Genomic DNA, 21,909 nt, shown 5'->3' on the forward strand with positions numbered 1-21,909 from the left:
TCCAGCTCAGAGCTTTATTGAGGTTTTTGCACAAAAATCACCACGGTCACGGCATCAGCCGGGGGACCCCGCGAGCGGCCCCGGCGGGAGCTCGGGGTCCCTCAGCTGTTCTCGAAGGAGCCCCGCTGGTGCCACTGCTGGTCCCGCACGCGGCGCACGGACTGGATGAGGGGCTGGTTGGCGTCCCACTCGTTCCAGTGCCGGTACTCGCCCTTCTCGAAGACGTGCTGGCGGCCCCGGTACCCGGGGTACTCGTAGCCCACCCACCTGTGGGGACCGAGGTGGCGCTCAGCAGTGCCCACCCCACACCCCCACATCCCCTGGAGCAGGGGCAGCGTCCCCATCCCAGTGCCCGTGTCTCTGCCTGCCACAGCCAGGTGGTGCTGCCCCGGGGCTGCTCCTGTGTCACCAAGTGCCACCGCACAGGCTGCAGCCACAGCGCCCAGGTGGGAAATGCCGCGTGCCAGGAGGGGATGGAGAGTCCAGAAGGGAGCACAGCTCCACTGCTCTGGTGATGGGTTAGGGCAAGGAGCCATCACGCAGCCCCAGGGACACTGCCATGGTCCCCATTACTCCCTGTGGGCCAGGGAAAAGGCGGCAGTGGGGAGGGAAAAAGGGACACAATGGGCATGAGCAGCACCGTGGGAGCAGCTGCCCCAGCCCCGCTGCAGTGGCTGTGCCAGGCACCCCTGCCACCACCCTGGGGGGACCAAGCACGGTGCCAGGGACAAGAACCTGTTGGGGTGTCCCCTGCGTCCCCATCCTTACGTTCCGTTCAGGGCCTTGACACTGGCCACGCGGTCCTGGAAGCCGTGGGCCCAGAGGCTGGGGACGTCGTCATCCACGATCTCCATCTTCCTCCCGGTGTATCCCACGTTCTCAAACAGGTGGATCTTGTGGTCGGCGCTGTCCTGGGGGAAAGGGCGGGTCAGGGGCTGCCCCCAGCCCTGCAGTCCCCAGTGGCCACCCCAGCACAGCCCTACTCACAATCTGGAGGGGCCGGATGGACATCAGGCTGTCGCTGCTGTGGCTGTTGGACCAGGAGTCCCAGCGGGGGTAGTCGCCCTTCTCCAGCACGAACTGCTCCCCGGCGTAGGCCTGGCGCTCGAAGCCCAGCCACCTGCGGGACCCCAGCGTCAGGGGGCTGCTCTCCCTGCCACCCCCCGGGGCTGCTCCACCTTCCCCACCCCAGACTTACGGGCCAGACTCCACCTGGATGGAGCCCACCTTCTCCATCTCCTTCTCGGTGATGTTGGGGAGCTCCTCTGTCAGCTCACACCTTTTGCCCTGGAAATTCTCCAGCTCGTAGATCGTGATCTAAGGTGGGGAGAGATGCTGTCAGCCACCACACCAGGGGAGTACCCTGGGAAATGGGAGCAGCAGTGGATCAAAGGGCTCTGGCCGTGTCCCTCCATCCCGGCCATCCCATGCTGATGTCGCTCCTCACCTGGCAGAGCCAGGTCCTGCCAGTGCCTCTGGGCCGAGCTCTGGCCAAGACTGTTTGCTTGGTAAAGCACAAGCTGGAATTTCATCCATGACAGGCTGAAAGCCAGCTCAAACACAGCACTGGAAACACGGAGGGTTTGGGCTAAGAGACTTCCAGAGCTATGGGCTGTCTTTCCTGCCCCCAGCCTGGTCACTGCCCATCCTTTCCTTATCAGTGCTCCCTCCAGATCCAACCATTCCCTTGGCCTGGCCTGGAACAAGCTCTTTATTCAGTGTTTCATTCTAAGCCCTGCCAGGTGCAGAGACCCCAAAGCCTCCTCAAGGCTGAGCTATGGGATGGGTTGGAGCCAGTCCCAGTGGCCAGAGTGTGGCATGGAGCAGGGCCCAGGGTGCCCAGCACCATTCAGGGACCAGGAAGGTCAGTGGGGTGACCAGGCACCCCCTGGCACTGTCCCAAAGGGGTCCCAGCTGCAACCCCTGAGCCTAGGACAAGGCAGGGCTCAAGGGACAGAGGTGACACCCACGTTCCTTAGGAACTTCTGTGCACCGTGGAGCAGATCCAGCTCCCGGCACCCCTCTATCCCACTCGCAGGATCTGCTCCCACCTCCAGCCTTCCCTGTCCAGGAGCAGCTTTGTGGGAGGCTCTGCAGCCACCACACCGTCTCCAACCAACCTATGAGCTGAATCCAAACCTACAAACACACCCGGGGAGTTTCAGTGCCTGGGCCCACAGCCGATCTCACCGTCCTGGATTAAATCTCTGGGCAGCTGCACAGCAGCCTGGCCAGCCAATGTCCTTGGCAGCCACGCAGGCAGGGAGCTGTGCCCCTCCTGCCAGGCAGCAGCAGCAGATCCCTGGCTCCTCCAGCTGCCTCTCCAACCTGCGGCTCCCCCCAGAGCAGGGCCACCACCCACTGCTGCTGTGGGAGAGCTGGAGGGCACTCCTGTTGCCAGCACCAGCTGGTTCCAGCCTGGTGTGTGCACACCGCATCCCACGGCATCACCCGGCATCCATCCATAATCAGTACACCCCAGTACACCCCAGTAAACCCCAGTATACCTTGTAGTTGCCACCTCGCTCGCCAGCACCCTCCCCAGTCGCCATCTGCTCGGGGGGACTTTGCTGCTCAGTCATTGTGCCTGGAAAACCCAAATTGCAGGAGGTTAAGGCAGGAGGCACTGGGATTACAGCCGGTAATGAAACACGAAGCACGAAGCTGGCATGGGAACAGGCAGCACGGGTTAGCACAGATCCCGATGCAGCAACTGTAAATCCCCAGGGATGTCTAGGCGAGGAACAAGCTCTGTTATGCATCCTCCTCTCCCTCCTGCGCACGGGCCCCGCATCCTCACCCAGGCAACCCGCAGGACTGAACCGAGCCCTCTGCCCAGGGCAGCTCGCCCAGTTGCCACTAAACTCCCATCTCACAGCCCGGCTTTTGTTCCCAGCAGGAATTTGTCAGCTTCCAGCTGCTGACATCTTTCCCCACAACATAAACCTGACACCTCTCCCTTGCTCCAGCACCCCGGGGGACACCAAACCCGGCAGCTGGAGCTGCTGCCGCCGCCTCGGCCGGGATGGGGGACGGTGGTGAGAGCCCCCTCCACGCTCTCCAGGAACATCCACAAAACTCTGCTCAAACATTGGAACAAGCCTTCCCCGGCCACGCCACGCCAGGGGGTTTAAGAGACGAATAAAAGAGTTTGATCAACATCCTGAATCAAACCCTGCAGCTTCACTTCTCGCCACGCACGAGCCAAACCCTTTGCTCAGGGACACCTCGGCTCAGACACACAAATTGTTTGTGGAAGCCCCTTGCAGTCCCGGCGGTGCCGCCGCTACCTCTCCGTGTGGTTCCGCTGTGCCGGGCGGCGCGGGCGGCCCCGCTATTTATGGGTTGCTTCTGAACAGAACAGCAGAATTACCCGAGCGCTGATACAGCAGCTGCGTCCACGGAATTCCATCCATGAGATCTCATCTCAATAGCGCGGGCGAGCAGCGGGCTATGGAAACGTCATTCAGATTTCTCCCGGCTGTCCCTCGGACACGGGCCACTCGATTTACAGAAGATTAACGTCGAAATTCACATCAGCACGTTCACGCTGCTTCTTGCCAGGTTCTCTGGAAAACTCTGCCATCAGCAGTTCACGGGAGGGTTTAGCCTGGAAACCGAGCGCAGCGCGAAGCAAAATCCGGGCAAAATATCCCCGTTTGTGTGGGCTCCAGCGCAAGGTGCGAGGCAGGGCCGGGGTCAGCTCTGGGAGCTCAGTGGGAAGCTGGAGCAGCTCAGGATCTCCAGATTTGTGTTCTTGCTTTAACTTTGGCCCTAAGTAGGTTCTCTCCCTCGAGTCCCTTTTCCTTCTCTGCCCCCAGTCCGGCTCCCTCCCCAGGAACACACTGGGAACACACCCTGGGGTGTGTGATGAGGGATTTCTGGAGCCAGGTGCCTGGCACAAGGGTTTATCCATCTTCACAGGCACAGGATGATGTAAGGGGGGAGCGCAGCCCTTCCACACCAGGCACCAAACTGGGAGCATTTCACTCTGCTGGCAGTGGGCCTGACTCCCTCTTCACCTTTGAGAGTCCCTTCAGACTCAAACCATCCTGATTCCTCAGGGAACTCTTAGTTCAGCTGCACATATCCCCATTTACTACGGCCCTTGCAGGTTTTTCTACCTGCTCTGAGTGTGGCTCACCTTGAAACCATGAATTACTCATGAAACCTTTACTGAAATTGCCAGAAAAGCGAATCCCCTGGGCCAGGCTGGACAAACTGAATGGGAGAGGGCTGGAAACCTCTCCTGTTACACGTGTTAGAATGAGGCCCTTCATCCCCACCCCATCCCTGGGTGATACTGCAGGCCTGGTGTGACAGGGATGACCCAGGAGGTGTCTCCAGCTGCCTGTTCCCTACCCTGCCCATCCTGCAGTTCCTGGTGGAGGATTTGCTGTCCCCATCAGAGCCATCCCACAGGTGCCACAGCTCCAACAAGCACAGGCTGAGGAGGAATGGATTCATTTCTGTCTTACCAAACACAACATCTGTTCTCAACAGATGAGAAACAGAATTTCTCATGCCAGTCCCTCCCTTCCCAGCATCCTCATTCACCGAGCTTTGCCACAGCTGCAGGGCCCTGGATCTGCCTCTCCCAGCTCTCCACGCTGACAAGGCAATTCCAAAAACACGACAGAAGGGGCACTGGATCTCCTTGATGCCTCTCCCAAACAGACCTCAATTTCCTCTTGCTGTCAGCCTCTTAAATCCCTTTGAAAAATGACTATTAGAAAATAGCTATTTTTTGTTAATACCTGGCAGAGCTAAACTGGAACTGTAATGGTACAGTGCAAAACACAGCAGCCAGAATATCCTTATTCCCTAAGAAAATGTGTAATACAAAATATGCTATTTCTATCACACAATGTATTTACTGTGACCCAGACTGACAGACTCTGTAAGGCCACGTGGAGCAACATAAAAGTTTAATCTCTACAACAGCCCCTTCTAGACCAGGTTTGATACCCTCGTGTTTAATATGGAATGAGAAAACCCCATAAACCACCGGACTTTGGCTCTCCTTCTCTGCCAATCCCACCAGAAGAACCAGAAGTTATTTCAGGTTATATTTTTGCAATACATTTATATTTGAGTGAACAGGACAGCCATGGAACAGAGCTCACCACCAGCTCGGGAAGGATTCCCACCCTCCACCCTCTCCACTCCCAGTGTGAGCAGAACTAGGCCTGGACTCTGCAGCCCCTGCCAGAACACCTCAAATCCCATTAAAGCTCCATGGAGGTTGTGTCACAGGATGGTTTGGGTTGGAAGGGACCTTAAAGCTCATCTCGTTCTGCCCTCACACCTTCCCCTAGACCACCTTGCTCCAAGCCCCGTCCAACCTGGCCCCAAAAGCCTTCACCTCTGAAAAGTCCACCTTTAATTCCTTTTGAAGTAAATACCTGTTTTTGCTTCTCAGCACTGGGCTGAAGGAACAGATCCAATACATCCCTCACATGGCTGCAGCTGCTCTTGCACCAGTGTCCTTCAGGGAGGTGCAGACGGTGACCTCAGGCTGACAGGGAGCAGAGTTATGGTGACAGCTCTGTATTTCACTGGAATCGTTTGTTTTACCCCCAGAGCTGGCCTGGGGACAGCAGTGACAGCGCTGGGGACTTGCTCCAGAGGTTCTGTACCTGGATACACCTCTTGAGGCAGAGCCACACCCCAGAACTGCCCATCTCCCCCTGAAACACACTGTCCCTGCAGAAATCGGGGATTGGCTATTCCAAACCTTTTGCAGGTCACACTTCGCACTCCCAAATCCGCCCCACATGCATTTCAGTTTGCCAATAACTTGCAAACAAAGAACAGGGTGAAACAAACTTTTGTGGGGGTGAAAAGGGGGTGGTGTGTGGGGGTAAGTTCTGTGGAAAGTCTTGGAATGTCAAAGGTTGGAGAACCAAACATTGCTTCTTTCTCTGCAGGAAGTGAAAGGCTGTGGTGGATGAGGACCAAACTGAAGATTCACAGATGTTAAAAAGGTGAATTTGCAAACAGAAAAATAAAAAGGATCCAGGAGTGAAGGAAGCAGCACATCTGAAGGAACCTGAGAGCTCACTTCCATCTCCAATAAACAGCAGGAAAAAGCACATGGCAACAAAAGTGAAAGAATAAAAAAATTCCAAGAAGCATTATTTGGAATTAAAATAGAATTATATAAAGTGTATTACAGTCTGTTCTATCATTTAAGAAGTAATAACATATTTATGTATCTTTTATTACAGAGCGATAACCCGAAGAGAAGGAAGTCGATATTTAATCCATGTACAATATAAAGAAATAACAGAGCAGAAAAACCACTTTCCCATTCAACAACATTCTAAAGATGCTTTTTAATTAGACATTTAAGCATTAAACATTTCTCAGTAGTAGGTTAAACTACTCAATACAGTAATTTCAGTGCATTGTCCAAGCAGACGTGGAAATGCAAACACATTCAAGGGCTTTGTGGAAACCTCGTGTCAATCCCCTCAGTTTCCTCAACACAAACAGTCACAGAATTTCTGGCCTAGACCAAGAACCAGAAAATCCTCCAGCTGTTGGGAACGCAGCACTGTCACCTGTGGGAGTGGAAAACCCAGCCTGTGGGAATGTTCCTGTGAGCATCACACGTGGGACGCACCCATGGAACCCTGGGGTGCTGCCACGGGAATATATCCCAAAGAACACACCAGGAGTCACCTTTTCCACCATCATCTAAAGGAGAGGGAAGGAAATCTGTGCAAGGTTTTAAAAGGAGCTGGGGGAGCTGGTTAATGGTGGTGGCTGCACTGACACGGCCCATCCCCATCTCCCATCGCCCGGCAGGAATCCTGGGGATCGCTGCTCCGTGGGGAGCAGAGGGGCTGCCAAACTAACAGTGGCAACAGCTCCCATGAGAAACAGGGCAAAGCAGCAAGGAAAAGACTTTTCCATCAGACAGACATCTCCATCTCATCTCCAGGGAGCACAGGGAGCTGCTGCCAGAATAAAATCCGGGAGCGAGAGATGTGCAGATGGGACTTGTCTCCTGCCATCCTGCTGCTATTTCCTGCAGACTGGGACTGCAAATCCCCCCCTGTGACTCCTCCATGAGAAGAATTGGCACATGGTTTTGGCAGCTCCAAGCCTGACAGACAGTGGCCCGGGCAGGCCCCGTGGGAGCCGCGCTCCCGAAACACCGATGGGGAAAAAGACAAAAGGAGAAGGAGCTGAAGTGCTGGTGCTTTATGGTTTGTATCCAGAGCAGCCCCTCAGCAGGACATGGGGAGGGCAGCCCAAGGAGCTCTGCCAGGTGAGGAGAGCTCTCCACTTTCCTTCTCCCTCTTCCACATTTTCCTGGTTGAGCATGAGGAACACCTGGAATCACCTCCCTCCCTGGGCTATGCTTTTAAAGGTTACTGAAAGAGCACTTATCTGGGGCAAGAATTAAGTCTGTCTTCCATGGCCATGGTGGTTGGTGTTTCAGAATGAGAGTCCAGAGATAGGGAATAGCTGAGAATTAGGGATACCCAAACACCCGTGTGGTCCAGGAGATCTCTACTCTGCTATCAGCACATCTTGCCAAAGGAAGGACAGGAAATCATCTGAGAAACTGAAGATCACATTTAGGTTATCCCACAAGATCAGCATAAAAATAAAAACTTAAACCTGGTATTTACAGATTAACAAATAAAAATATGAAGTGGGACTATCCGAACTGCTATTAAAGTGACATTCAACAATTAACTGGAACCCTGATATGAGTGTAACATCCTCCCTCTTCCCTTCCTTTTTTTGTTATAAAAACAGTATTTACATAATTTTACTTTTTTTTTTTTTTTTAAAGAGAACTGGTTGACATTATTGCTTGATCCTTTATAGGAAAGACATTCCAATGAAGCAATTATTCCACATGCTGACAAAACACAGAATATACCAATTCAAGAGTGACAAAAGTTAACATTTTGTTCATCTAAAAATTATCTCCATCTGCTGGGTCAGCAGATCACATGTAAATATTAGCCAATCAAAAATACATTTTACAAAAAATAATCAAGTTTCCTTTTTCAATATGGCAGTAAACATGATTTGTTCTTCCACTCTCACCTTCCACAAACTTCATTCTAAATAGGAGCTTACTATTTGTTCACAAAAAAAAAAAAAAAAGATAAATTCGATTAAAATTATTATTTTCATAAACAAACACAAAGCCCAGCCAGACACATCTCCCAGAGGTCAGTGCTGAACACCTACAGAGTCTGTTCCACAGCGAGGGGAGTTCCCTGGATCACAGCATTCCCAAACAGCTCTGTTTTCCAAGACTTTCTGAAGTGCTAACCGTGACCCAGGGGTTCTCCTGGCAGGCAGGTCTGAAGTGCCCCTGTCCCCCCTGACCTGACAGACACAGCTTTGTATTTGACTATGAACTGAAGCAGCTTTTCTCCACAAAACAGGAAGGCACCATGCACAGAGCAGTTGAGGCAGGAAGCAAACAGCAGCAACATGACATGGGGGTTTAGGTTCAGATGAGTTAAGGCTTCTGTTGAAGTTCTTTATCTTCTCCTAGTTAGAATCACTGTCTGGAAAGGAAAACAGAAAGAAAGGTGGGATACAGTCAGGCAGCTGGAACAGGAACTCCCTGAAATGTGTTTTCTGTTGTAGTGCCACCTTGGTTGTGTCTATTTAATGCATTAAATGCTCAAGAGCTGCCCAGAATCGTGCTGAAACCACACCAAGTTTTCAAACTTTGGGAAATCACAGCCCCAACAGAGTGAGTGTTGTGAAAATCAAATGATGTGCAGAATCAGTGGAACTGTGACTGGGAGGGAAGGGGCACTGCCCTGCTTGGCACCATTCCCTGACACCCCTGGTGCACAGGGCAGGGTAAGGGTGGTGTTGGTGGGGGCACAGTGGTGAGACCAACACATCGAAGAAAATGTGAGTTTATTACTGCACACCTGCACTTAGCAAAGTACCCCTTCCTACCCAAGTACCTTTTCAAACCTGATTCTCATAATGGCTCTGTCTCTTCTTTGATTTCAGCTCCTTCAGCCACTGAGGAGACTTTTCTTCTGACCTAAGATATAAAAAACCCCACTCTTTATTCTTTCATTATGAAAATTCCTGACAGAAACAACAAAAAAAAAGGAATGTACAACTTGTGGCATTATTTTTTCCTTCCACCAAGAAGCGCATCAGCCTCTTCCTGATGCTGGGATTCTCTCACCTGTCCTCCTTTTCCACACTGGAGGGCAGCACTCTGCTGCCGGGAGTGCCGAGCTGTGCTTTGGGGGATTTGAAGAGCTGAGCAGAGCCGATGTCACCAGTGCTCTCAGACTCTTGTCTTTTCCGCAGTTGGGCCTAAATATAAAAATAAAGAAAGGGGTCCTTTGAAGCCAGCATCCAGGCTTTCTTTGGAAAGCAGAACAGATCACTCCAGATTTATAAAAACAAAAAAATTCCCTGAAATGAGTGAGGGAGTTCTTTATAAAGCACCCACAGCTACTGAACTGGTTTATCTCCCACCTGCTGGGCTCTGCCTGAGCTCACCTTGAGGACAGAGTGATCCATCCCTGGGAACACGGGCAGTCTCTGGGCTTGCACAGAAGATGACCTTGGAGTGTGCTGGATCTTGTCTTCCTCCTCAGAATCTTCCTGTTGCATAGTTTTCTTCTCTTCTAATTAATTGTTTTCAAAAAAAAAGCAGAGGGGGAAACCATGAGCCAGCTTTTCACCTCTGCCTTGTCCTAGATCTCTTCCTGCACTCGAGCAGGAACGAAGGGCAGTACTTAAAAAATGCCCTTTACAAACTCCTACCCTTGCACCCAGGCTGATCACAACCAATTATTCCAGGTAGCTGAGGGGTTACCTGTGGAATCTTTGAACATCCAGGCATTATCTGGTTCTTCTGTCAAGGAAAACCTGTTCTCCAGGTCCAGCCCTCTGCTCCTGCGCAGCGAGTGGGACGCGGGCGCCCGGCACCGGCGCTTCTTGCTCAGCTGCACCCGAGTCTTCAGAGCACTGGAGTCCAGGACAGCCGTGTGCTGGAGGAACACAGACCTGGGAGTGAACCCCACCTCCTCCACAGTGACTTCCCAACCCACTGGATTGCATTCACCTGTTCAGTTTAATTTATATATATATATATATATATATATATATATATATATATATTTGCCTGACTATTATTATTGTAGTTACTTAAAATTATACAGAAGAGAGTTTATGATGAGGACATGGTACTTCGTGGCTAACTGGGTGTAATCCTTTGGTCTCTCTAGGCTGTGGATACCTGAGCTGCATGAATTATTTGCACTAAATGAATATAAAAAACAACTGCAATTATCAGGAGTTTGGTTCCTAGAGTGTTTTATGAATACAGGCCTTGCTAGTCCAAGATTGGGATCTAAAAAGAGCAACTACACAAAATTCCCTCGTAGTGCAGAGCTGCAGCTTCCCTGCCAGCCACAAACACTCGAAGCCACTCACCAGCAACAAGGACACTCCAAGTTTAGTGTCACAGCATTCAGAAAACTTCTGTGATCAGTCATTTCCAACATATCCAATCAGCAATAACATTTACAGAGCAAAACAAGGAGCTGTAATTGATTTGCTTGCTTAAAGCAATTTGCTGTTACAGACTTGCCTGTAACCACCAAATATCCCTGAGCCCTCCCTTCTCCAGCAGATGTGGGTTTGCTCCTTTTCGAAAGATTTCAGGTCAGGAATAAACTCCTCATCACACAGCATTTGGAGCTATTAATGTTTTACAGAGACATCTTTAGTGGCCCAGGGACAAAACAGAACCTTCTGGAAGTGTTCAAACACGGTGTGGATGTGGCACTTGGGGACGTGGTGGTGGTGGCCTTGGCAGTGCTGGGGCAACAGTTGTACTCCATAGTGCAACTGTTTAGTTTGTTCTCCAAACTAAACAAAGTTCTTGCAGCACTAGACCTCATTAACTGTGTATGGCCAGAAATTCCTGGCCTTAAACCAGCTGCAGGATTCTTCACTATAAAAAAATCCTTTAAAATTCAACTCTGAGCTACCATGGAAAGAAACCAATTGTAAATAAGAAAAATATTAGTGAACATCTTTACGGCCTGAAATCTGCACAGCTGACAGCACAGCAGCCACTAACTGTTTGTGTTATTTAATTATGCTTCCAATGTTCATCCCTGGAAGTGTCCAAGGCCAGGTTGGATGAGGCTTGGAGAAACCTGGTCTAGTGGAAAGTGTCCCTGCCCATAGCAAGGGGTAGAACTGAATGAGCTTTAAGATCCCCTCCAACCCAAACCAGCCTGGGATTCTATGATTGATTATCCAAGGCCAGCAGCTTTATGGAATCTCTCAGAGCCTGAACACTACAGAGACTTAGAAGAACTCTGTAGTTTTGATCCTCAACTTTTCGGGCAGGAAAGCAGCTGGGAAAATCAAGTGTGGGAAAGGCAGAGCAAAACTGGCTGCACAGTTTCCAGAAGAAACTGCTTTGAAGGGATTAACCGAGGGCACACATGATGGCAACTTACATCAATGAAGGAGAAATAACTGCTCTTGTCCTCAGGGAGTGTGTCTCCTGCAGGAGGCAAATCAGTCCCATCAGTGGAGTCCATGTCCGTGCTCGAACGGTCCAGGCTGGTGCTCCTTTGGTCTTTGGAGAAGTCATGGTGCTCGGCCAGGGAGGGCGGCTCTGTCTGCGAGGACAGCGAGGATGGGTGGCTGCCCGGGGGCTGCTTCCGCCCTGGCACAACCTCATTTTCCAGGGAAGGAGATTCTCCCACAAAGCTGCAAACAGAGCAAATGGAATCTGTGAGACTTCGGGGTGAATAAATACCTGCAAGGCCAGGCTGGATCCCACATGATCAGCGTGAGTTAAATAAAAGTGGAATGGAAAGTCTGAGCACCAAGGGGAGGCATCAGGTACCAGCAGCAGCGTGTGGATCCCTTCCACTAGCACAGCCCTGATCCCTTGGATTCACAGTGCGTTGGGGATTGGGGTGTATTCCAGCCAGTCAGAGGATGTTTCCCTTCAGGAATGCTGGAGCTGAAGAGAGGTGGGCACCAGGTGGCACCCTAAGGCAGGGCTCCACGGGCAGAGCTTCCTGCGCCTCGGGCAGGACGGCAGCAGCACCTGCACCCGGTGCTGGGATGTTCCCAGTGTATTCCTAGAATTCCTTCCGTGGCCTAGACTGACAGGAATGGGCTGCAGGGTCAGGACTGGAAGCTGTACACAGTTGTGGCTGCCTTTGTCACAAAGGCTGGAGTATTCCTTGAAACAGCAAGAAGACTCTACTGTCAATAAAAATTGGGCCGTCTTGCTTCTAATTCCCAGTTTGAAAAAAAAAAAAATCCAAAGGATTTAGTTCTGATTTTTTTTTTCCTCCTCTTGATAGAAGTCTTATGTCACTAAGCACCATTTCTTGGGCACATATCTAGAAGAACTGTTCTAAACCTAAAAAACCACGTATATATCAATTTACGCACATCTTTTAACAACACACCTTCGTATTTGGCACAGCAATCCAAGGAGAAAAACACTCAGGAGTGTCCTGCTGGATAACAGCGTTCCATCAGCACCAGCACATGGTACAATGTCCAGTCTGGCAGAGCAGACACTGCCCAGAGGGCTTCCAGCACACAAGCAGAGGGAATGCTGCTTCCCTCCTTCACCAGTGGGCCCCAGGATAATTAAGAATGGCACTAATGAGCTCTGGGGGACAGTTTTTGTCTAGGATTTGTGCTTCAAATGACATTTGGTAGCTGCAGCATTAGGCTTTAGAGCCACTGCAACATGGAAGAATGGAGAGGGGAGGGACAATCTGTAGGACCTTTCATGGAAATTAAAGCATGTGTTGAAAGGATCCTGTTGGATTTGCACATCTCCAAAAAGTCTCTGCCCTGCTACATCCATCCCAGGGCTGCAGCTGATACATTTCACTGAGGCTTTTCAAACTGAAATATTTGAGAGCAAGATGTGACACAAATCCAGCTGAATTCGCACTGGTTGGTGGTTCCTCATTCACAAACCTTCCCAGTGGGTTTTTCTTTGGAGTTCCTGCACAATTACAGCCCCATACAACAACCCCTGTGGCACAGCTCATCCCCAAATACGGGAAGGATGCCTGGAGTCCAAACCCTGTTATGTGCAGTGGATTCTTTCCAGTGAACAGCAAATTAGAGGGGGAAAACTCCCTTCAGAAAAATGAAATTGAAAATGGATTTTCAGTTCTCATTACTGAGATGTATCGTGCACCTCCTTCCATTATTTCATTAAGATTTCAGGGTTTGTGAGCACATCCATGAGCTGCCCCTGATGTTCCACAGGTGCATTTACAGACACTTCTCTGAGAAATCATCCCTCACGTGGAGCACACAAACCCAGCAGGATGGTTATCACAATGGGCAATAAAGTGTCAGCAATCCTCACCTTCAACTGCAATTAAATTTAATTAGTTTTAGCAAGACAGTGCGTAGAGGCCATAAAGGTGTTGCTTCAGCCTGTAAAACGAGCAGTTAGAGATGCATGAATCCATCACCTAAAGCCAATTCCTTTCCTGTAAAAACCAATAATTTTCCCTATGAAGACTGTTCTAACCTAAAAGAGTTTTCTACAATGCCAACTTGGAAAAGCTTACCAAAGCCTAGCTTACTAATTTGAGAAAAATTAAAATAAAATCTTTTAGATAAACTAAGAAAAATCCAATTAACGCCTCCAAATTGGAGGAGATGGTTTCATCTCTGTCCTTCCAAGGAGCTACTGGCCAAAGCCCACTGGAAGCAGCCCAGAGGAGCTCCTTACACTAATCCCAGCAGTGACTCGGTTCTAGAGGAAAATGCTCCTTTCTTCACCTTCCAAAAGCTCATCTAGGAAAAGGACCGTGTTCATCCTGTTGCCCTGTAGTTATGGCTTTTTGTTTTAAAATTCCCTTCCTCTCCCAGACAAGGGGTGGAGTCACCACCCCTGGAAGTGTTCAAATGCCAAGCAGAGGTGGCATTTGGTTGGTTTAGTGGCCTCGGTGGGATTCAGGTGAATCACACTGGACTCAGTGATCTTGGAGGGCTTTTCCAACCTTAAGGACGCTGTGATTCCATGAAGATGAGGTCATTCACACAAGCACTAATAAAACTCTCCTAAAAGAATCCCTCCGTGGCTCCAATACTGGGAAATGCCCCAGACTGGAGGTTCCCCCAGCACAGCAGGAGGCTGGGACACCGTCTGGTCCCCGCGGGATGTGACACCGTGGGGGCTGGCAGGGGAAATGCTCCGAGGGAAGTGAGCCAGGCCAAACAGGAAAACTGAACCATCAACATCTCCTGCGAGTTCCTGCCTCCAGCTGGGGCGAGGAGGAGGCACCAAAGGCAGAGCCCTGCTCAGAGCACCCACAGCAACATGAGGAGAACGTCTGCACTGCTCCTGGCAGGGACTTCATCCAAAATAAACTGCAGACAGAACGCACGTTCAATATATTCCAGGAAGACTTCCATTATTTAGAAGTACATTAATCTCATTTCTCTTCAAGTGCCTGAATTAATACAGCAGTAATTCCCCTGCAATGAGCTGTAAGTCGAAACAAAGCAGAGCAATGGGGTGGCAAAATGCTGAAGAGTCTCTACACTGACACCATTATACTGTAAAAAAAGCAAAACCTAAACATTTCTTGCAGTGGAAACAAAATTCCAGCACATGGGACTGAGTTCAATCCTTCAGTGAACCGGAATGTTTAGGTGGAGCTGCTCTAATCAGGATGGATGGATTGAAATAACTCTCCAGTGCTGTCTGCTCTGAAGCTGAGACAAGCACCTTTGTTAAGAAACTGATCTCAGAAATGTCTGTATCATCCTGGAATCCAAGATAATTTTACAGCAGCCTGGCTGTCACTGTTGGCATTCACTTGGCTGCTGAACCTCCGAGCTGGTCGTTACCCTGATTTCATAAGCAATAAAATATTTATAACACACAGTTCTCAAATGCAGAACACACCAAACATAATTGACATTAATGTCTGCTGTAAGATCCCAACAAGTATAGCATTAAAAAAACAGATAAAATGCTATTTTCATACCACACTGAGCAGACAGGACACGAGTTCAGGGTAGATCAAGCTGTAATTTACACAACAGGTGTAAACTATAAAAAACCTCACACTTTGCTGCTCTAGGTTTATTTCACTAAATCATTCTAAGAACAGAAAAGCATCAGCAATACTCTGTTTCACTCAACTGATATCCCATTTCATCCTCCACTTCACCACTAATAAAGCACTTGAGAGTCTGAGCTGTGGACACGGAGAGATGAACCCTGTGTCACCCCATCTGAAGCCCAGAGTCTTTGTTCCAGAGGGATTTTGCCATTCTGCTATTCCAGAGGGATTTTGCCACTCAGCCCACCTGGCAGCATTGTTGAGGCTGTTAAAAGGAATGGCAATGGCAGAAAAACAGATTTATAAGCAAAGAAAACAAATAAAAGTGTCCAAGAACAGGGCTTGGAGCAACCTGGTTTAGTGGAAGGTGTCCCATGGCTGAGGGCTGGAATGTGATGATCTTCAAGGCCCTTCCAGCACAAACCATTCTGGGATTGTTGGATGGGTTGGAATGTGTTGGAACCCAGAGTGCAGAGAATGTTTCTCTGCCTGTCCTGAGGGACCCATCACCCCAGGGAAACACTGTTTTTAACCTTTGTCCATGGAGAGGGCTGCCAAGGCTTTGGGATGAATTAGAATCTACAAGGGTGTGAGTTAGGTGGTAGTATAATATACAGTTTGTTACAGGGTGAAAAATTTAGAGTTTTAGGTTTATTAATATGGTAAGTAGATGAAGGCAAGATGGAGGATCCCTGTGGTTTTTCAGGTCTCCTCCTTCTTCTTCACCTACTCCATTTTCTGCAGTGTTGGTAGCACAGAATGATTGGTTAGGAAATGCCACAGTTTAGGGCTACATCAATAGATAATTAGTTCATTAGGCACTGGTAGAAAAGTCAAAATAATGTACATTCTTAGTGACAATTGGGTGATTTATCTTTCAAAGGGCCTTGAGTTTCCTGCATTTTGTCTTTTGGTACTTGCTCTCCTTCATGCTATGTCAGCAGCATGTAAATTACTGATAAGATACAATGAACAATCTGAAGACTGAGAAGATCCAAAAGTCCCGTTCGTCTCTTACTCCTGGCAAGGACTTTCTCCCCCATCCGGGGAGGACATGTGGGGGTTGAGAACCCACACAGGAATGTGATAACCTTTAAGGCCCTTCCAGCACAAACCATTCTGGGCCTGTGGGATTCCAGCCTTCCCCCTCAGCCCGGAGCTGAGGAAAGGCCTCACCTGTCGCCGCTGTGCCGCTGCTCGTTCCAGGTGCCGTACTGGCTGTCGGGCTCCTGCACCAGCGTGTCCGTGTCCTTCACCCCCGGCGGCTGCCTGGAGAAGCATTGCCTCAGCTGGTCCTGCAACAAAACCTTCTGTCAGTCCTCCAGCCCCTGGTTGAGGGATTAACAGGTTTTATTTGCAATAACGGGTTGGAATCTGCCAATTAAACTTGGCTGATTGGGAATGAACTTAAACACGGAGAACTGCTGGGAACTCAGAACAACCATTCTCTGTACAAGAATTCTCTGCACAATGATTACAATAATTGTTTTCCTGGCCAAGTAATGGATCTAGAAGTTGGAGCTGACTCCCTGTTTTCAGTAACTCCATGCTGCTTTAATATTGCTCTTATCTCAGGTTGCATACAACTTCTCAAAGCACCTATGCAAGCACAAGGAATTCTGCTGGGAATGACATTTCATCTCCTCAAGCACAGCAGGCAAACATCAACTCCACTGCTCTTTTCCTGGGTTTAATAAAAAGATCCTTTTTTTTTTTTTTTAAGCTTTCTTTGGAAGACATTCAAAATAAAATGCACAAATAAATAAATAAGCACAGGGCCAGACACAAAAAGCCTTCTACAAACTGATGTAACGTCCAAACCCAACGCAGGAGAGCCCATGGTGGGTTTGCGTTGTTCTATTCTGACCTTTAATTTCCTAACTGTTTTTATTTCATGGATCTGCTGCTTTGCTAAGAAGGAAAGAGTGGATCCCAGGCCCGCCCCTTTCCAGGGAGAGAAGTGGGTCAGTGCTGGCACCCCAGATTTGCAGCACACCAATGTCAACACAGCCCTGAAGTTGTGCTGAGTTACTCAGGGAGCTTCAAGAGTTCCTGAAATCCTACACTGGGAGCAGATAATTAACTGTTGGTCCCTTTCACCTTCATTACCCTGAACAAATACAAACATGGCTTTCAGCTCCAGATCGGCTTTGCTTATCAAGATTTTATCTGACAGCAAATTACATGGTTTTCCACCTGTCCTTGGAAAAATCCAAGGATTTTTCCCTCTTTATTAGTACCCCCTGCCTCAGACCCATTGAGCAGAACACGTTGCTAGGACTAAGCCACATCTCCTTCTCTTTGGGCAGCACACACAAAGTAACAGTAATTAAGAAATCCCACCTTTAATACATAGAATTCCTTCATATTACTGAGGGGAAAAAAGAGAGATTGTATTTTTTTCTTGTTTCCTTAATTTTGCACACCTAAAGAATGCCACCGTAAGACTATAAAACCATTAAGGATAATTCAGCAGTGCTGATAGCTGGCTACTGAAGAAGTCCCACAGCACTTCCAGCTTTCATAACCACTTCTTATTTCCCAGTGGCCACAGCCACTCTCCAGCCCTGTCGTGCTCTTTGCTGCTGACAAAGTGTTTGTGTTTTAATGCAAAGAAAATACAAAAGGCTCCACCACCTACTCCAACTATCACCACAAACCTCAGAGTTAAAAGACCAAGTAAAATTCTGTTTGTAATACTCAAGTAAAACAGGCTCAGTTTGTGAGTTACACGGAACAGATGTTTCCTGCTTTTCATACTCCAGATGTTCCTGCAGCCCCAGAATTCACTGGTTCTTACACTTTATGCAATCATACGATTCTTAAGGTTGGAGAAAAACCTCAGAAAGATGGGAGTCCAACCTATCCTATACAGGTATCTAAATACAGATATGTACATGAATGCCTGGAGGCGAGTTAAGCTCTTACATTTCCCAGTCCATGCCAGGTACAAGATTCCAAACGCGAGCCAGGCACACGCTGCTTCCAACATGGGAGATAGAAACCACAGGGCATTTCCTTCTGCTTGGCTTGGCTGTATGTTTTGCCTTCCATAAATTCCCTCTTCAACTTCCCAATCCCATGATTTGCTCCAGGGACTCCTGGGCTGGGCTCTCACCCAGTGGCCACAGCACCTTTGGACGGTGGCTGCACTTCTAGGAAAGGCACTAACAAATTCCAGTGGCTCTTCCCACTTCCTTCCTCAACTGTCCATGCTCATCCAGGTTTTTTTTTTCCCCCAGCTTGATGCTTATTACGAATTTTTTTCAATCCCAATCTCACATCACGAGTTACCCCACTCTTACAATCCATTTGTACAGTATTTCCCACTGGTTATGACTAAAGCCCGTTACCTCCACACACAGCACAGACCTTTTTATTTGCAATCACTCACACTGTTTCTACTAGAAATTAGACTAAAAAGCTTAGAAACAGGAACAGGAGCAGCAAAGGAGCAACTTTTGTCCTGTTGCAGTGGGGAGCCCTTGTTTACACAGTGCAGAGTTATCAGGGCCGTGGGGGCTGGACAGGAGGGGTGTGGACAGCCCAGATAACAAGGGCTCAGCAGCCACAGGGGTCAAGTTTAGATGCAAAGACAGGCTCAGTAATTCCCAACAACATTTTACCCTGCTGGCCAGAAACACACCATTAGCAGAGTTATTTCTCTGTGCTAAACCCAAAACAAGCCTGAAAAAGAAATAAAATAACCTCACAGTGTCTTCAGAAGTAGTAAAGTTCAATACAACAAACAAAGTCTAAATGTCAGGAATAAAACACTCCAAACTCTAGGAAACCTAGAGTTCTCTACATTCTAAGGACTTTGTTATATTCAGAATCATTATTTCATTTTGCTTCTGGAGGAAGCTGCTTATTTCAAGACAATTGTGTCCTTCCCTGACAGGCCCTTTCAACATGTACTTTTTAAGGTGCCAAATGATTAATTGGAAAAAAATAAATGTTCTCTAGGTACCAAGCACAAAAATAAGGAGTGGGAAGAGGAGCTGATCCTCTCCTTGGCTGGTGGAGGAGGTGTTGGCTGGGGGCACCGAGGGCGGTGCAGAAAAGCAATTTATAGCCTGTGCAGCAGCTCAGAGGAGAGGGGGTGCTGAGGAAGGAAGTGATAACAAATCAGGAAGATTTTCCTTGCCAGAAAGTCATTATTAGCAAGAATGAAGAGTTTTAGCTTTTTTTTTTCTGAAGATCTCTTTTCTATCGCTGTCATCATATTCCTGAAAGACTCAAGGCAATCAACACATGAAGCCAGGCCAGGTACAGACATTTCCTCCATAAACAGAATATTCAGGAAACTGGAAAACTAATCATTCCGAAGGAAAAAGCAGTAAAGAGGGGTCTGGTGTCTTTTTAGCACACAAGATGAACACAAATTAGAACTTTTCTAATTTATGATGACAGAAAAATCTCCCAAATCAAATAAAACCCACACCTGATCCAGGTTTCAAATGCTGTAATTCTCCAAGCTTTGATCTTTAACTTCCCAATTCTTATGTCAGGAGCCAGGAAAAAAAATCTACTTAATTTTTCTATAAAATAAAACAGCTGAGCTGTGTCCTGCTTTGCCTCTGGTTCTTCTTCTAAAATGAGCCATTATGCCTCTTCCAGTCCTCCCTTGGAATTAAGCTGGGCTTGGCTACAGTCCAGGGCTGATTACTCCTGCAATTTCCCATTCCTGAAAACGATGCACACACAACGTTGGTCCCAGAAGCCCCAAAATCACCTCTAAATCTGAGTCAACACAGACATTTATGTGCAAAACCCTCCTGCATGGATGGGAAATGAAGACCTGGCACAGGAGGAACAGCAGCTCCGAGAGATCTCCTGAGTCAGAAGCTGCACAGACAGTTTCAAAAATATCTTTCTTCGCCAAGGAGCCCGAGACATCAGCCAGCCAAAGTGACAGCCCACAGCTTGAGTGTGAATGTTCAGAGCTGAATTCCACTGGCATGGATTGGATATGAAGAGAAACTGCACAATGGAAGGAAGTTTTGACCATCTGCCTTGTTAATACACAACTCAGAGAAAAAATGGTGCTGATTTCTTGAAAAGGGATTTTTTTTTCATTTTTCCCTCTCCTTACTTTAATTAAAGAAATAAAAAATGTGGTCAAATTGCCCCTTAAGCGTGACACTGAATTTTAGAAGAGCTCACAAGTCCTTACAAATCCAGAAAAGTATTCCAGCTGCTCCCCTGCAGCATGCCAGAAGACAGCTACAGACCTCCACCTATTCATATTTTATGACATTATTTTGTAGCTGACTCTGCTTTGAATGGGATGCTGGGCTCGATGAGCTCCACAGGTCCTTTATAACCTAAATTATTCTACAATTATCCTAAGGATTCTAAGGACTAAGAGGTGAACTATATATTTTGGAGCACTAAAAGAATCATCAGAACATAACATCAGATTGAAACCAACCAAACACTGAAAACCCCACCACAATAAGAGGGTCTGTGGGTCACAGCCCGTGGATTTTAATTTGGAAGCACCCAAATGCCAGGACAGCAAGTGGGAAGAGGATCCCAGGATTTCCAGCTGTACTTACTATCCATCCAATGAATGCTGCCCACAAGGAGTAAGTCATGGCTCCAGCTCCTCTTAATTCCCAGCGATCAGGTGGGATTCAGACTGGTGAGATGGCCAGCTCCGTGTTTAAATTAATTGCTGGATGGAGTCAGTGCCTCAGGCAGCGTCCCAGGCTGAGGCAGCACCTTCTGCCCCCACCCTCCCTGCTGCAGCCCCAGATAAAGAGTTCCAGGAACTGCCCAGCTGAGCTCAGGGATGAGTTACAGACCTCCAGCATGAGGGAAGGCTCCCCAGCCCTCCCAAACACGCCAGCCAGAACAACGGCCTCAAACAGGGCAGCACTGCACCATCCCTGGAGCCCAGCCCCAAGAGCAGGGACAGAATTAAGGGAATTAATCCCACCCAGAACCTCCAGGTCTTTTACACCACAACACGGCCACCTCCAGTGTGGTCAGAGGATTAAGGAGATGGCAGTGAGTGGCTGTGGTGTCTGTTCAAGTGGAACATCCCTCTGTGGGATGTCCAACTCTGGGGTCCCAGCACAGGGAGGACATGGAGCTGTTGGAGCGAGTCCAGAGGAGGCCGTGAAAATGATCAGAGGGATGGAGCAGCTCTCCCCATAAGGAAACGCTGAGAGTTGAGGTTGTTCAGCCTGGAGAAGAGGAGGCTCCAGGGAGACCTTACTGTGGCCTTTCAGTACCTAAAGGGGCTCCAAGAGAGCTGGGGAGGGACTTTGGACAAGGCGGAATGGCTTCCCACTGACAGACAGTAGCTTCAGATTAATGTTAGGAAGAAGTTCTTCCCTGTGAGGGTGGGCAGGCTCTGGCACAGGCTGCCCAGAGAAGCTGTGGCTGCCCCTGGATCCCTGGAAGTGCCCAAGGCCAGGCTGGACTGGGCTTGGAGCAACCTGGGCTAGTGGAAGGTGTCCCTGCCCATGGCAGGGGGTGGAATGAGATGGGCTTTACGGTCCCTTCCAACCCAGACCATTCCATGATCCCACTGGCCCCAGTGCATCCTGGGCTGGGCAGGACAAGCTGGTTTTATGTGGGAAACTGGAGCTGCTGCTGCTGCTGAATGCACAAGCAACGCCTGGAGAAACACACGTGTGCCCCATGTGACTGTGAGCACTCACACCACATATTCAGCTCTCTTAGATCCTGAGGAGCTACACTGCTCTGCTCAAAAATCCTTTAAATAATGGATGTTTCCCTCTCCCATGGGCAGTAATGTTCCAGTCCCACGGTACCAAGCATCTCATAG

General features: G+C 48.8%; 2 protein-coding genes across 13 annotated transcripts in view; both read right to left on the minus strand.

Annotated features, from left to right (window-relative positions):
* Positions 1–3,329, minus strand: CRYBB3 (crystallin beta B3). Its single transcript, XM_048322427.1, has 6 exons — positions 3,291–3,329; positions 2,508–2,587; positions 1,199–1,317; positions 988–1,120; positions 769–911; positions 1–267 (listed from the first exon to the last, which is right to left on the minus strand). The coding sequence occupies exons 2-6, from the start codon at positions 2,580–2,582 to the stop codon at positions 102–104; spliced, it is 636 nt and encodes a 211-aa protein (XP_048178384.1). The 5' UTR covers positions 2,583–2,587; positions 3,291–3,329; the 3' UTR covers positions 1–101.
* Positions 3,330–6,202: 2,873 nt separating this feature from the next.
* Positions 6,203–21,909, minus strand: part of KIAA1671 (KIAA1671 ortholog) — a 65,818-nt gene continuing 50,111 nt past the window's right edge. For 7 of the 12 annotated variants that reach the window (XM_048322415.1, XM_048322418.1, XM_048322419.1 and 4 more), the window contains 7 exons: positions 16,284–16,402; positions 11,496–11,751; positions 9,836–10,010; positions 9,517–9,644; positions 9,194–9,327; positions 8,971–9,043; positions 6,203–8,546 (listed from right to left, as the gene is read on the minus strand). In XM_048322415.1, the coding sequence (XP_048178372.1) occupies positions 8,520–8,546; positions 8,971–9,043; positions 9,194–9,327; positions 9,517–9,644; positions 9,836–10,010; positions 11,496–11,751; positions 16,284–16,402 (912 nt within the window). In that variant the 3' untranslated portion in view covers positions 6,203–8,519. Of the gene's footprint in view, positions 8,547–8,960; positions 9,044–9,193; positions 9,328–9,516; positions 9,645–9,835; positions 10,011–11,495; positions 11,752–16,283; positions 16,403–18,035; positions 18,138–20,668; positions 20,832–21,909 lie in introns of those variants that run through there. The other 5 variants (XM_048322420.1, XM_048322426.1, XM_048322422.1 and 2 more) reach the window with 3 other exon arrangements.

This window comes from Corvus hawaiiensis, chromosome 18 (assembly GCF_020740725.1).
Source record: "Corvus hawaiiensis isolate bCorHaw1 chromosome 18, bCorHaw1.pri.cur, whole genome shotgun sequence".
Classification (NCBI taxonomy): Eukaryota; Metazoa; Chordata; class Aves; order Passeriformes; family Corvidae; genus Corvus; species Corvus hawaiiensis.

Bases quoted from the DNA above. Each gene is read 5' to 3' on its own strand.
- CRYBB3 (XM_048322427.1), bottom strand. From the start codon at position 2,582: ATGACTGAGCAGCAAAGTCCCCCCGAGCAGATGGCGACTGGGGAGGGT. The intron at 1,318-2,507 runs GTATACTGGGGT...TCCCCACCTTAG, and splicing joins AGCGAGGTGGCAACTACAAG to ATCACGATCTACGAGCTGGA. The intron at 1,121-1,198 runs GTAAGTCTGGGG...GGGGTCCCGCAG, and splicing joins ATCCAGGTGGAGTCTGGCCC to GTGGCTGGGCTTCGAGCGCC.